The following is a 14,061-nucleotide window of genomic DNA, read 5'->3' as shown; positions in this document are numbered from 1 at the left end:
TGAACGAAGAAGCCCGCGACGACGGCCAGATCAACCCCCGCTAAGGCAAAGCGCTCAAAGCTGGGATCATCGCTTTGCCTCCCATTGATCCGCCTTCTTGCCAAGGCGCCCGTCTTGCGGCGGCGTTCCATCAACGGCTTCGCATTGCCGACTTGAGTAGCGAGCCACAAGTCCCACGAACCTACTCGCTGACCTCCACCGACCAATCTCCTGCAAAGACATCCGTCTGATTCAAGATGGCGTCCGTCACGTCCCTCGACAAAGATTTGCGCAAGATGCGCCTTGATAAATACACACCCGCGGCCGCAAACGAGGCCCGCTCATGGGTCGAAGAGATTCTAGGGGAACGTCTGTCATCCTCAGATCTCCTCGAGGCCCTGAAAGACGGCGTTGCTCTTTGCAAGTAGGTGTTTTGTTTTATATCCCCATCTTATGCCGCCTTGCGTTCTAACCACTTCCGCAGACTCGCGAACCTTGTTCTTCCTCCTCCAGGTGTTAGATTCAAGCAGTCGGCCATGCCGTTTGTTCAGATGGAAAACATTTCCCTCTTCCTCCGCGCCTGCCAGTCCGCGCCTCTCAACCTCCACCAGCACGATACGTTCCTCACCGTCGACCTGTACGAGCAGAAGGACCCAGCGCAGGTTCTACAATGCCTGGGAGCCTTCAGTAGAGCTGCTCATGCCGCGAACCCACAGAAATTCCCTGCGCCCATCGGCCCCAGGAACCGTTCTGATGCACTGAGCCCACAGGGAACTGGCCCTATCACACCAGCCGGGTCCCGCAATCGGGGGGGCTCCGTGACCGGTCATTCCCCGTCGGCTTATGCTGCCGCTGTTCCCCACAGGACCGGGGATTCCGGGTCAGGACGGTGGAGTCCTACCAAGAGTCCTACCACTGGGGGTGGATCTCCCCGGGCCGTGACCAGCTGGAGCAAGAGAGAGCACGAGGGCTCTACTGCACCGGCATGGAATATTGCACAGTATGGATACTTGGGAGGAGCCAGCCAGGGAAATTTGGGCATTGCATTTGGTGGACGACGACAAATCACGACGGCTGGCCCTCACGTGCCTAACTTGGCCGAGAAAGAGCGGCGTCGAAAGGAACGAGAAGCAGAGGAGGAGCGCCTTCGCCAGGAGGCAGAGGCCGAGGAACGCCGGAGGGCGGCCGAAGAAGAGCGTGCCCGTTTGGAGGAGGAGCGCAGATGGGAGGAGGAAGCCCAACAACTACGCGAAAAGGAGCGACAGGAGGCCCAGGAGGAGAAGCGACGATGGGAAGAGGAAGAGCGCCAGTGGAGGATAACCGAAGAGAAGCGGCGCAAAGAAGAAGAGGACGCCGAGGCTCGCCTAGCCGATGATCGACGCCGCACAAGAAGCCGAAGCGACGCCAAGCTGAACGGACAATTCCTTAGTCAGTACCGCGCTGAGGAAGCTGCATCACAAGACGGCGCGGCGGATGGATACAGGAGCCGAGTCCAAGAGCTGGAGAAGGAATTGGAGCTCGCGCGGCAACGAGAGGCAGAGTATGAGCGAGAGCGCCAGGAGAAAGTCCAGAGTCCTCGCGGCGGCGATGCTAAGCCCAGGTCCCGGTCAAGGGCAGCGGCTCGTGATACCAAGCCTAGACCTAGATCCCGGAGCCGGTTGGCAAGCCCTCCAAGCCGACAGGACTCATGGTCGAGGTCGGATCGCGAAGTCTTGAGCACCAAGCTTCCCCAACAGCACGACGCAGAACAACAGGAAGCTGTTATTATCCCTCCCAGGTCACCCCGTCCCCTTCCCGTGCCAACCACTGCCCAGCAGGTCAATACACATCACACGGGCAGCCGTCCGCTCCCTGTACCAACCCCTACTCAGCAAGTCAAGACGCAACACACGGGCAGCCGTCCCCTCCCCGAACCAACTCCTGCTCAGCAGGTCAGGACACACAATACGGGTGGCCGTGCCCTCCCTGATCCCATGGCATACGCTTCCAAGCCTGCTGCTCCCAAGCCCGCTGCGCCTAAACCTTTCGCGCCGAAGCCTGTTGCACCCAAGCCGGCCTTGCCGAGCCGCACCGACCGATTCCTCTTCAACAACCCGGCCCCCGCGCCGGTAGCCCCCCAACAGACCTATTCCCGGGAGCTTGGTGCCACGGCAGAGCGTGACGGCGAGGACCAGCGGCGCGCACAGAGCCAGGCAAAGACCAAGGCGAGCGGATGGGCGTCCAAGTCGCTGCTAGAGCGCGAGATGGAGATGGAGCGCCAAAGACAGCAGGAGTGGGAGGAGGCGCAGAAGGAGACAGCGGCTGCAGTTCGAGACGGCGACGGCGTGGACGGCATCGGCGGAGGCATCGGCGGGCGTTGGGATGTCGGACAGTGGAGCGGTTTCACAGGCGGCGACGGCCAGAACAAGGGCGCGCAAGGCATCGGGGCCGGCCGGAGACAGATCGTGGGGCCGAGGCCGCTGCCGGAGCCGAGGTGAGGGGCCAACGCGGAGGCTGCGGGAGAAGGAGAAAAGGTGCGCAGTTGATGGGAAGGAATCAAGGGCTACAGTTAATAGTCGTATAGATGATAGCTTAAATGCAAATTAGTCGGTCCTGGATCACCGAGCCTTGAGTATCAGAGACTGGCGACTGCTATATTGCAAATGTGACATGAACATTGATGGCAGGGCCGTAAGAATTCTTCGCATTGAAACTGTTCACTTTTTGTCTATACTCCATATCCTGTAGATCCTTCCGTGCCATGTCTAGTGGGCTATCCCATTTCGCCCTTTTTGATACACCTACGCCAGGTAAACACCAGCTCAAGTACGGTTCGCCTCGTCGGCTGTTGCATCATCGCTTGCCTTGGTTTCCTTGCCGACATTTGCCTCCTCGCTGGCCTCGTCCCGACACCGCTTACACATGCACCAACCGCCCAAGCTCCCGCTCGCCCACTCCCTGCGCTGCTGTACGGGCAGGTCGACGTCGCAGTAGTGGTTGAGAATCTCCTCGCCACGCCTGATGCCTCCCGGCCGGCCGCCCACGACGCGCTCGCGCCGGGCCTCGAGAACCATGCGGCCTCCCCATTCCCAGGTGACGTTGGGGTCGCAGTCGTGGTTGGCGAGGCACCAATAGGGGTGAACAGCGGCGACGTCTGGGCGGCCGTCTCGCAGGCTCTTGCGGGCGGATGCGGTGCCGCGGAACTTGGCGTAGAGGGTGTTGAGTGTCCAGAGGTCGTAGTCAGCCAGGGTGGCGTAGATGTCAATATCCATCTTCTCAAGCACGTGGAGTGGCGTCTCGATGTTATACTTGAACGAGAAGGGTAACGTCCACTCGGGCGGCGGGCCGGCATTGGGCGAGACGTTGATGTCGTTGAAGCGGGTCGGGACGAAATCGCCCCAGATGTACTTGACCTCGCGGACCTCTAGGGGATGGACTTCTTCGTGAGCAGAGATGGCCAGCACGCGGGTGAGGAGTAGGAGGTAGAGGGTGTCGTCTGCTTCCAAGGCATCGGGGTCCTTGGCGATGGCGTCGACGTCTTTTTCACATACAGCAGGGTGATATCGCTCTTGGGCCTGGTCGAAGCAGTACTGGGTGCAGAAGACGGTGTCATAACAGTCGGGACAGCTGACGGACTCGTTCTTGCTGCCTAGGGGAGGCAAGTCGCAGCTGCAGGCGTCACAGAGCGCATCCTTGAGGCGGTTGTTGGCTGTCAGGAGGGAGTACTCCCGGAGGACAGCCTCACCTGGCTCAATGTCCTCCTGTGCGAAAACACCAAGCTGTTTACACGTAGGGATAATTTCGTAGTTGTCAGTGTTGCTGGCTCCTTCTAAAAGCACAGGCAGGGTTGCCACTTCAACAGCGCATTTCGGGGCCATGTGGCTCAAGTGCGAATTCAGGTCCGCGAGGGACTCGGGGGAGAAACGATCGGGCTCGTGGTCATTCCAGGGATATACTTCACGACGGACGTGGCCATGGTCAGGCAGGTCGGCCGTACTGATATCGACATCGTCGCGGCGGAGTCTCCGTCGGGCCACAGTGCTGATGTTCTCCTTGGTGTTGAGCAGTTCCTGGTTTTTGGGGGACAACTGGAGACCCCGTTGGCAAAAGTTGGCGGCGCTCTGGAGAGATCCGCAGAGCAGGAGACCCATGGAAAGGATCTGGTATGAGCGAACGGAAGCCAGGGTTGCGAGGCGGCTGGTGGCATCCTGGCTTGCGTTGGCGTCGTCTTGAAGAGTGGTAAGATCATCTGCGGCGAGGCTGCCGTGGGCTAAGACGTCGGGGAGGGGCACAGCAGTATGCATCTGCAGGGATTCCAGTGCCTGTTCATGGTACTCGAAGCCTTCGTTGAAGACTTCGTCGACGAGGAGAAGGGCTCGGTAAGCATCGCTAGCGGCCAGGTCGGGATATCCCAGGTCTGAGTGGACGACGGCGCGATCGAGATACAGAATCAAGTCGTAGGGCAGACTGGAGAGTCCCTCGGTCAGCTGCAAGCGGCGGTCAAGCAGCTGCTCATGGCGGCCGGCATGGTCCATACTGAGGGACGAACTGTCGAGTAGTCACTCGACCAGGACAAGGACGAAAGGAGGATGCCGGAGTAAATTTGTGGGTATAGAAGAGATATGGGAGTTGACGGCGAGGTGGGACAAGTGCAACTAGTCTCGGCCGGTCTGAGAGAGTCGGGAAGCGGCCAAGACCGAATTTGATAGGGCTCTAATTAATTACCGGCAGTCTAAGTGCTCCAGACAAGGGTTGACAAGGGTTGACAAGGATTTACTAGGATTGACTAGAATCCATGGGGCAGCCACACGAAGTCGTCGATGGTGGCCAGCTATCGATCTGGAGCGGTGACGCAGATACTCGGAGGCAGACCGACGCTGCAAGTTGGCTAAACAAGGGTCGGTAGACGCCTCACGGAGAAGCCCGGGGAAGGGCTGAAGGAATCCTCCGGGAGGGGAGTTCCGTGTCCGATGGTGACGGGCAGAAGATGCGGGAGAAGATGCGGGAGGAGATGCGGGAGGAGATGCGGGAGGAGATGTGGGAAGATATGCGGGTGGTGGAGTTGCGGGAGGAGTCAGGCGCGGGGCCGTGAGTTGTTGTGGCAGGACTGGATAAAATGCTACGCTGGCTTCACGCATGGGCATGCGATGCGGGCGGACGAGTGAGGCTGCGAGGCAATGAGACAGCGAGGTATACGGAGTGCCAATGTGCAGGATCAACACAATGTGAAGCCTAGAGAGGTGTGGCTCATGTATGACTTTGGCAGCCAGGGACCCATTTTGGCCAAGCGAAGAACCCCAGGCAGGCCCGTTAAAGCCACTGAGGGAGCGATGCGCGCCTGGGATTGGATGCTGGAGGGTGGGACCTTAGGACGCCCAGATGCCGAGTAGCGGGGGATTGGGGAGAAAAAGAGAGGTGAAGGTGAAGGAAGCCGAACAAGAGGTGCGATGCGCCGGAAGTGGGATGCGGCAAATGAGGCGCTGAGTGAGGTGCGGAGGAGTGTTCGCTCCGGGGGGTGGTGATGAGCGTTGGTTGCGTTGGCAGCAGTTGCAAGCGGCAAAGAAAAGATTGAGATAGGGATAGAGATAGGGATAGAGATGGAGAGACTGCAACTATCAAATCTCAACCAGCAACTCAACAAATGAGGCTTTCTCTGTCAAACCATAACACTGCAACTTTGCAAGTCGAATTGTTTGGTTATTTCCAGGGTCCAGCCAAGTCTCCCCCCCACCTCTTGACCTCCACACGCACCACGGGTGGGAACCAAAAGGGGGAAAAATCAAATAAAAGTCTTCGGCCGATATTTTCCTGAGAGCGTAGTTTACTTGAAAATCAGGGCCCAGACACACCACCCCCCGCGCATGCGCCGGTCCGGTTGTGTGAAGACGACGATGCTCAGGCCGCAGCCGCCAGCGGAACGAGGTGCAGCAAACGGGCCCAGCGCTAGTTGTGTCGTCAACGGCTTTGGCTTTGCACCCGCACCACACACACGCACGCACACACACACACTCTCTCTCTATCTCTCTCTCTCTCTCTTAAACCCGCTGACATGTGCGCCAAGTGCCCAACGCTATGCATCTCCTAGTTGGGTCTTGATTGGTTCAGGCCGACACACGCAGGCACAACACAAAAAAAAAACTCAGGGTTTAGTCCTGCAGAGAAGAAGCAAGCCCAAGGACCGAAGCAACCGTTCGACCGTTCGACTACCATGGCCAGAGAAATCGAACAGAGATTTGAGAGGTGGCATGTGTGGGAGAGCTCCAGGTGGGAATGGAGGGGTCGCTCGCCCATGGTGGGGTTGCGGGAACGGCCCAATGCCACAGTCCCAGGGGGCTGGCCATTCCACTAAACCCCCTGGAAGGGACCCCACTACGTCATGACGTCCTCCCCCCTGGGGCTGCTAGTATCCAACTAGAGGTACCTATCCAACTAGAGGTAGGTACCTATAGGCAACTAACCATGCGAAGACGGGGGCACCGCCGACAACCACCGACGCTGCACGCTGCACGCTGCGGGCGGAAGTATCACCGCTGGACGGTTGGGACGACTTCACGGCGTTCGAGGCTGGACCTGTTTTTTGGGGGGTTCTTTTTTTGTTTGTTCTTTGCAGTCTTATCCCATATGCCCAGTACTGTATAGGGATGAAAGAAGTGTAGCCGAGGTTGCGTGCCACTGCTGCGTTTTTCCGTCCGCCTCCCTCGGTGACCGCCCTCCGCCGCCGAGTTATACCCATGCCCATGAACCCATGAAACTCCAAAATAACTGCTTCATCCGCACATCGCCTGCATCAACCGCAACCAGATATTCAACGCCAACCCGCACCGCACTGTACCTACCTTAGCCCAGAACCGATGAGATGACTCCCAATGCATGCCACGATTATACTATCCCCTCGTCCCCGGCCTAAACCTTGCTCTCCGGGCGGGCGACTGGGGAAAGCAACGCCTCTCGTCTGTTCTCCATCGGGATCCCGTCTCACCCAACCAACCAACACCTGTCACGCACGCGCACTCGGCACGCCACTGCGCGCATCGTTCTTACGCCCGTCGCGGCGTCCAGGTTGTCCGCTTCTGGGCTGTCTTGAGCATCACAGCATCGCATTATCGGTCCTGGTCGACCTCGCTCACACCATCTTGGCCCCAGTTGATTATTGATATTTTGGTCATCCACCACCCAAAACCACCGGCCCGCCTCGCCGGGAGTTGACCGTCCGTTTTACAGATTTTTTTTTGTCTTGTGGAATCGCAATCCCCCGCCTTCTCTGGACCCTCTCTTCGGGTCTTCTTCTGGGTCTTCTTCTCTGTTCTGGCGGGTGAACTATTACCGACCATCGGGGGTACCTTGTCGTTGCACATTGCACGCCCAGGTAACCCAGCCCAGCCTAATTAGAGGAAGAAATTCGAACGAGCTCCCCCCCCCCCCCCCCCCCTCCAAAAGTCGAAACCCCGCCCCCTCCATCCCAAATACCAAACCCACTTGTCCCAAAATCCAGCTCATCTCAACCTCCATCTCTCATCTTCATACATCTCGGGCTTTCTTGCAACTCCATCGCCAATCTCTTCTCCATCTTCCGTTGTCTCTCGCCACTCCTCCATCTATCCCCACCCCCCTCACAAGCCGCAACTCCACCGCCACAATGGGTAAGACTCAACCCAACCTGTACGCTTTCCCCAGCGTCAACGCCCTCGCCCCGGCCCTCCGCTTCTACATTATTGAGGCTCAAAACGCCGGCTTCGCCCGCCATGGCGCCTTCAAGGTCGCCGTCTCCGGCGGCTCGCTCCCCAAGACGCTCGCCCAGGCGCTCCTTGCCCCGGCCTCCGGGCCCAACGACCAGGTCGACTTCACCCGCTGGGAAATCTTCTTCGCCGACGAGCGCGCCGTGCCCCTCGACCACGCCGACTCCAACTACGCCCTCCTCAAGGCTGAGCTGCTCGACAAGCTCCCCGCCGACCAGCAACCCAAAGTCCACCCCATCGACGTCACCCACCTCGATGACCTCCAGGAGCTCGCCGACCAGTACGAGCAGACCCTCGTCGCCAGCTTCGCCTCCCGCGACTCGGTCCGCCTGCCCATCTTCGACCTCCTCCTCCTCGGCTGCGGCCCTGACGGCCACACCTGCTCTCTCTTCCCCGGCCACCCGCTCCTCCGCGAGACCAGCGCCTGGGTCTCGCCCATCGACGACTCCCCCAAGCCTCCCCCGAAGCGCATCACCCTTACCCTCCCCGTCGTCAACCACTCCGTCCGCGTTGCCTTTGTCGCGACCGGCGGCGGCAAGAAGGACATTATGAAGCAGATCTTTGATCAAAACATCGGTCTCCCCTGCGCTCTCGTCAACGAGGGTACTGGCGAGCGTTGCAGCTGGTTCGTCGATGAGCCCGCTGTCGAGGGTGTCAGCTTCCCCCGAAGAGCCTTCCTGTAGAGCCCCATCTCCAGCCCAGACACACTTATCCAGCCAAGATCGCGCTCTTGTGCCATGACAGGGGCTTCTTCACATGATAAAAAAACATGGCGACAACGGCGCGGGGCAGATGGACCACTCCGGAACTTCCTTTCCCGCATGATTCGGTGCAGAAATCAACAACGTTCATGAAACCTTGCGCCTTTACCTCCGACGGAACATAGAGATGGGATAGGTCCTTGTTTTACTGTTTTTTTTCCTTGTACCCCTTACCCACCCGACCCGAGCTTGATGACGATTTATGCGGAAACCATTTAGAGGGGGCGTTGTGAGGCGGAGGATATTTATGCTCTACCACGCCAATGCCATGACACACACACACCGAAAGTTAGAATGGGAGGTTACATTCGTCGCTACGTTGATTCATCCTTTTTTTTTTAATATCCCATCGTCCTGACTAGAGGGATTCGAAGCGGAGAAGTTGAACGGCTCGTCTGGCTTCCCTCTTCTGTCCCTTGGCTCGTTCTGCGAAACGTCTTAGTTAGAGCGGCCTTTTTCTGAAAGTGACAAAAGCAGTCTATTTCACCATACGGAATGGAATGTGACCGCGTCCACGGCGCCTTTGTGATTAATGTTGCAATCTATCCATGTATATATGCCCTGCGCTTTGCGACTGTCCCAAAATCAAGGAAAGCCTTTAATCGTCCTCTATACCACTCGCCATATCGCTCCAGCCCTGGGGGTATCATCGACATCATCATCACGGTTCATCCTCTCGATCCAGTCGTCCTCTCGTGCAAGTGCCTCCCGTTCAATCTCCTCCATGAGGCTCAGCTCTGCAAGCATGCCCTCGACTAGTGTCCGTGAATTCTCCATCATGTGCTTCAGGCTCGATTGTTCCTGGTTTTCTTCGTCTGGCACCTGGCCCAGGTCCTGCAATTGCCGTTTCATTCCGTCCAGGCGGCGGATAAGACCGGTGGACTCCTCTTTCCACGCGGCATCGAGTTCGCCGATGAAGAGGACGTCTTGCTCCTGGAGGAGAGCTCCATCACCGCGGCGGGCGTCCTCGATTTCGCACATGCGGTCAACCCAGCGCTCAAATCGTCTGATGACGCGGGCGTACCGTCCACCAGGCTCTCCCAGCGTCCACGCCCCGTTTATCACGGCATCCAGAGTCTGGATCCTGTCTTCTAGACCGCCTCCTACGGCCCAACTCCTCAGCGCCAACACATTCTCCTTTTCAATTTCTGCCTTCTCGTGTTCATCCACTTGTCTCCCCTCAGCCGCAATCTTTGCGAACCGTTCGCCCAGCTTCTGTTTCGCGCTCGCCTTCCACTCTATATCGACTGCTCCTGCATCTCGGTGCAAGAGGTGTAGTTGGAGGAGCTCCGTTTGGAGCTTGCTCGTCTCGGCGGAGGCAGCGACGTTGGCAGGTAGCTTGGAGGGGGACGGCGGTGCGAGAAAGGTGGCCGTCAGGGGTTTCGGGGCGGCAGACTTGGCCGGGGAGTAGTGTTGCTGAAGGGTTGAGAAGGCCGGCCGTAGGCGAGGCTGAGCCTGTGTGGAAGCGGCGGGAGGTTTGTCGTGGCCGGAGACCTTGCGTGTGACAGTTCGCGTTGTGGTCGAGGATGCTGACGAGGTTGAGCCTCCAGAGGGCGGTCGTAGCACTGGAGCTGCCCTGATTGAGGCGGTCGGAGCGATGGCGGTGCTCTTAGCACGGGTATGCGGGAGGGCTCGTCTCGATTGTGCGGGCGGCCCATCGGAGGAGTTCGGTCTCACCGCCGGACGAGTTCTGGTGGTGGTGGTGGATGGCGGATACCGACTCGTCTCCCTTTTCGGCGGCTCTTTTGTAGTCGTGGGCTTCAAATTCGACGACTGCCGTACGGACGACGAACGAGAGAGGCTACTTGACGCCGCAGAGCCGCTCCTCAACGTCCTCGTGGTGGTGGTGGAGGAGGCCGCGGTGGCGCTTCGAGTCAGCGGCTTGACGGGGAGCCGACTCGGGGAGCCGTGGCGCGGCTCGACGTCCTGCTTCCGCGATGGCGGGTCGTTGGCGATGGTCGTTGCTGAGGGATTCCGGAGAGACCGGGAGCGCTGGAGGGAGGAGGACATGGCGCCCCTTGTTGTTTGTTGTTTGTTTACGGTTTTTGCAGGGTGACCGGTGAGCTGACGGGGGAGATTTGGAGATCTGGGGCAAGGCTCGGTCACCGGTGAGAGTACGTAGTTCCGGACTCGGTAGTAGTGGCAGTTGCCGTAAGTTTGGGCGTCGTAGCGGCAGCTGTCAGCTGTGGGGACAGGAAGCAGCAACCCCCTGACTGCCGACCCACAGCAGAGCCCACCAGCTGCATGATTATCAAGCTAGATTCACAGCTGTCTAAGCTGGACCAGAGATCTAAAATCATATACAGCCATCGATCGGAAATCCGATATTGAATCAGATCAGATGGACCACATGGATCGGATTAATCGGGTAGATTGCAGATCCCCTAGCCTGTAAATGTGAGGAGTCAATTTCTCCCGGCAGTCACGGTAGCATCCAGCTTGTGGCGTCCACCGTCTGTCTCGCTTTGCCACGTCGATTTGCAGCGGCATGCTCCAGTATCACAAAGTCACCGACCAGAAGCAGAACGAAACTGTACGACAGCTCGTACCAGATCAACAGCGCAGGTCGTCCCTTCAAGGACGCCGCAAAATATAATGTACCTAAAAGAACCCGTAAAGAAAATGGCCGTCATCGTGAGATCAATCTCAGCGCTGTTCAAATATTCTCCCGTGTAACTACAGGCCAGCGCTCCCATTCACCCCCAGCGAGCCATGTGCGCCGAGGGTTGAAGATTGGTATCGTCAAACTTTCAAAGAAATATCCCCAATGGGCCTTCTATGTTTCCCGTACAGCCGTTTTTTGCTCACTCCTCGTATGATACATGCAACCGTGATCCAGTCCTGTGAGCGCGTTCTATGCTTTGATAAAGGAAAAAATGTGGTTTGGGTGTAAAGTGGACAAGATAAGAAGGATAAAGTTAAGGATTGTGTCAATGGGTACCCAGGAGGCCCCTAGTTCTCCGAGGATGGTGTCTAGGTTGAGAGTTTTTGCCTCAAGTCTTCGACCAGATAGCGTAGGTCTCTCTGCTGTGCATTGAGTGTCGTGAAGCACGATTCACAGACTCGCAGGTGACAGAACGTGCAGGTCCACCGGTCTTCGGCGTCCGGCTTCTCGCAACTCTGGCATGTGAGTGGGTAATTCCTGTTGCTTCGTCGGTTCATTGTTCGGTGCGCCTGGTAGCAGCGGAAGTGAGAGTCCTTCAGTGGCATTGCTTTGAAAATTTCACCATCTGAAACGATGTCATTTGCCTGCCTGGGGAAGTAGGTCGCCTGTGGATCAGCCTCACGTGTGACCTTCATCTCGGGATATAACGTTCCGTCTCGACCTTTATAGAGAAACCCTTGAGGCTCAACCGGGCCGAATCTCGGGTCCAACTCTGCTGCGGGTTGCCGTGACTGCTCCAACAGTTTAGGCGCATTGGATCGTACAGACGAACCTCGCGGGGGAAACTTGGTGGGGACATCGGCAGAATGATACGTGCGACTAGCCGGGGATTCGATAGCAGAGGTTAGCAGTCGAACATCATCCGTTGCTAACGGCGGCAAGGAGCCGGTCACTGGAGACTCGGCCTCGGCCACGACTCCAAGCTTTGGGTTCGGGAGTGGTTTAGCTTCATTGTTCACCTGTGGAGGGGCGGTGACCTGAGGGACCTCTTTCGGTTCCGGCAGAGGCTTGGTTTCGCCAAGATGTTGTGTGAGTGGGGGCAATGCCTTGCGAGCGAAGACCTTGGAGTCGGTTGAAGGTGAAATGGGGGAAACCACCCGTGCAGACGCCTGAGAGGGGTTCCTAGGGAGTTCCTTGTGAAGTTCCTTGGGCAATTCCGGGGACACCTCTGCTCGTGGCTCTGGGGAGGAGGCAGGTGACAAAGGCGAGATGAAAGCATCAACAATAGGCGTCTTGATATCTTGTTTCTGGTACTCCGGCGTCGGGGGCCGTTGTGCGCCTGGTCGGAGGGTGGACTCGCTTGCCGTGTCACTCGAAGACTTGCCCTTGCGATGAAGAGTGTGGAGCTTATCCTTAAGACGATTAATCTTAGAGCTTCCACTACCCATGGTTTGGTTCTCAGTCTCGGGTGCCTGCTCCGGTGCCGCGGCTGGAGCTGGGGCTGGGGCGTACTGGGCGGCCTGGTTGGGAACGACCCGGGGCTCGTTGCTCTGGGGCTGTTGATACGTCAAGGTCGGCGGCACCTTGACGGCGCCCTGTGGAAGGTTCGGTTGGGTCACGGGTTGGATCACGGGCTTGTCCACTGGTTGAGCCACGGGATGCGTTGCAGCAGTTGATCCGTGACTGATGATCAGTTTCAGGTCAGGGAGCTCCAAGCTCCGGTCAGTCTTGACGGATCGACGACGCCAAATTTGAGGCCGTGGTGGCGATGATGAGTCGACGGCCGGTGCTGGGTTGCGGCCGGCGGCAGGCGACGCCGGCAGACCGTATTTGACGTCCTTGGTAGGAGGAGGTGGTGGTGGGCGACTGCTCTCGAAGGTAGGAATAGGCTTCGGTGCAACATGCTGATGTTGCGTGGTTGGGAAATGGGTGGTGGTGTTCAGCTCGGTGGAGGGACTAATAAGCGGCGCCGGTTTGGTGCTGGCAGGTGGAGCTTGGTGGCTCGGCGAAGAGTTCACATCGGTCTGACGTGTGTCGGTTGTGGCATCGGATGTCCGGATCAGAGACTCGCCTGAGCTTCGCGAATATGCAGACAAGATGCTGGAAATAGACTGAGCGGGCGATGCAGGTTGCGCCGGCAATTGGTCCTGTTGTTGCGGGAGGCGTGAGGGCTGGCCGACTGGGCGGCGCGGGATAGCCATCTTGGGCGGGCCAGAGAAAGGACTGACAGAGGTGTTGAGGAGATGCAATGGGGGTAATGATGCTGGGAGAAGCTTCGCATTTGCCATACTAGTCGACCTAGGAGGCGGTGGCACAATAGGAAGCCTGGGAAGGTTTTTGGTTGGGGGGGACACGGGGGAAATCTCGTCGTAGTATTCGTCATAGATGTCGTCAAAGTCAACGCCCGGAACCTCTGGGAGAGCCTTTGACCAGCGCGAGGAGCCTGTTTTAGGCGGCTGGAGAGAGCCGGCGCTCAGCATGGCGGGCATGATGGGCACTGACGTGTCGGAAGTCGACAGGGTATCGTCAACCTGAGGTAGATGAGGTTGCGAAACGCGAGCTGCGGCAGGACAGGATGAGGGCGCGCAAGGTGGACGTCGAGGACAGTGACAGTGGGTTTGGGTCGTTAATAGCGTTGTAATGCGCAATCACAAGGCGCCAGTCCGGGGACGGTGGGCCAGCATCCGGCGTCGAGGCGAGGGTGAAGGCAGGGCGGTTTGACGTTGTGGAACCAGGAAAGAGGAGCCGAGAGGAGGAGAGCCAGGAGGAGGAGAGCCAGGAATAGACACGGGGGGGAGAAACATGAGAAATAGGGAAGCAAAGAGGATGAATGAGGGACGGATTTGAGCATCGGATGGGATGGGATGGGATGGGCTGCCTCGACAGACGACTGCTGATCGCCCCCCAGTGTCTTGGGAACCCGAAGGCCCGAGCCAACCGTTAAAGAGTTGGTGGGAACTGGGAGCTAGGAACTGGAAACTGGGAACTGGGAACGCCTTCT

General features: G+C 58.2%; 6 protein-coding genes across 6 annotated transcripts; 3 read left to right on the top strand and 3 right to left on the bottom strand.

Moving 5' to 3' along the window:
- Nucleotides 1-236: 236 nt before the first annotated feature.
- On the top strand, nt 237-2,456 carry BGZ61DRAFT_471184 (uncharacterized protein; the record flags this gene model as incomplete). Its single annotated transcript, XM_046248178.1, has 2 exons — nt 237-403; nt 464-2,456. 2 exons carry the CDS (start codon nt 237-239, stop codon nt 2,454-2,456), a joined length of 2,160 nt encoding a protein of 719 aa, XP_046112565.1.
- A 324-nt stretch (nt 2,457-2,780) lies between these two features.
- Nucleotides 2,781-4,493, bottom strand: BGZ61DRAFT_338124 (uncharacterized protein; the record flags this gene model as incomplete). The annotated part of the gene is made up of 1 exon (XM_046239099.1): nt 2,781-4,493. The coding sequence occupies one exon, from the start codon at nt 4,491-4,493 to the stop codon at nt 2,781-2,783; it is 1,713 nt and encodes a 570-aa protein (XP_046112564.1).
- Nucleotides 4,494-5,772: 1,279 nt separating this feature from the next.
- On the top strand, nt 5,773-6,719 carry BGZ61DRAFT_22346 (uncharacterized protein). The gene is made up of 2 exons (XM_046238128.1): nt 5,773-6,375; nt 6,426-6,719. Exon 1 carries the CDS (start codon nt 5,820-5,822, stop codon nt 6,336-6,338), a length of 519 nt encoding a protein of 172 aa, XP_046112563.1. The 5' UTR covers nt 5,773-5,819; the 3' UTR covers nt 6,339-6,375; nt 6,426-6,719.
- Nucleotides 6,720-7,594: 875 nt separating this feature from the next.
- BGZ61DRAFT_471182 (6-phosphogluconolactonase) lies at nt 7,595-8,377 on the top strand (the record flags this gene model as incomplete). The annotated part of the gene is made up of 1 exon (XM_046248177.1): nt 7,595-8,377. One exon carries the CDS (start codon nt 7,595-7,597, stop codon nt 8,375-8,377), a length of 783 nt encoding a protein of 260 aa, XP_046112562.1.
- A 413-nt stretch (nt 8,378-8,790) lies between these two features.
- BGZ61DRAFT_543982 (uncharacterized protein) lies at nt 8,791-11,088 on the bottom strand (the record flags this gene model as incomplete). The annotated part of the gene is made up of 2 exons (XM_046255256.1): nt 8,791-10,695; nt 10,971-11,088. 2 exons carry the CDS (start codon nt 11,086-11,088, stop codon nt 9,065-9,067), a joined length of 1,749 nt encoding a protein of 582 aa, XP_046112561.1. The 3' UTR covers nt 8,791-9,064.
- On the bottom strand, nt 11,002-14,011 carry BGZ61DRAFT_438969 (uncharacterized protein). The gene has a single exon (XM_046244307.1). It carries the CDS (start codon nt 13,547-13,549, stop codon nt 11,429-11,431), a length of 2,121 nt encoding a protein of 706 aa, XP_046112560.1. The 5' UTR covers nt 13,550-14,011; the 3' UTR covers nt 11,002-11,428.
- Between the last annotated feature and the right edge of the window lie 50 nt (nt 14,012-14,061).

Source organism: Ilyonectria robusta (genome assembly GCF_021365365.1).
Source record: "Ilyonectria robusta strain PMI_751 chromosome Unknown BGZ61scaffold_1, whole genome shotgun sequence".
NCBI lineage: Eukaryota > Fungi > Ascomycota > Sordariomycetes > Hypocreales > Nectriaceae > Ilyonectria > Ilyonectria robusta.
Note: the sequence above shows the minus strand (reverse complement) of the source record. Positions and strands in the feature narration are given on the sequence as shown.

Excerpts from the sequence above, each read along its gene's own strand:
- BGZ61DRAFT_22346 (XM_046238128.1), top strand. The coding sequence starts at position 5,820 with ATGCGCCGGTCCGGTTGTGTGAAGACGACGATGCTCAGGCCGCAGCCG.
- BGZ61DRAFT_438969 (XM_046244307.1), bottom strand. The coding sequence starts at position 13,549 with ATGCCCGCCATGCTGAGCGCCGGCTCTCTCCAGCCGCCTAAAACAGGC.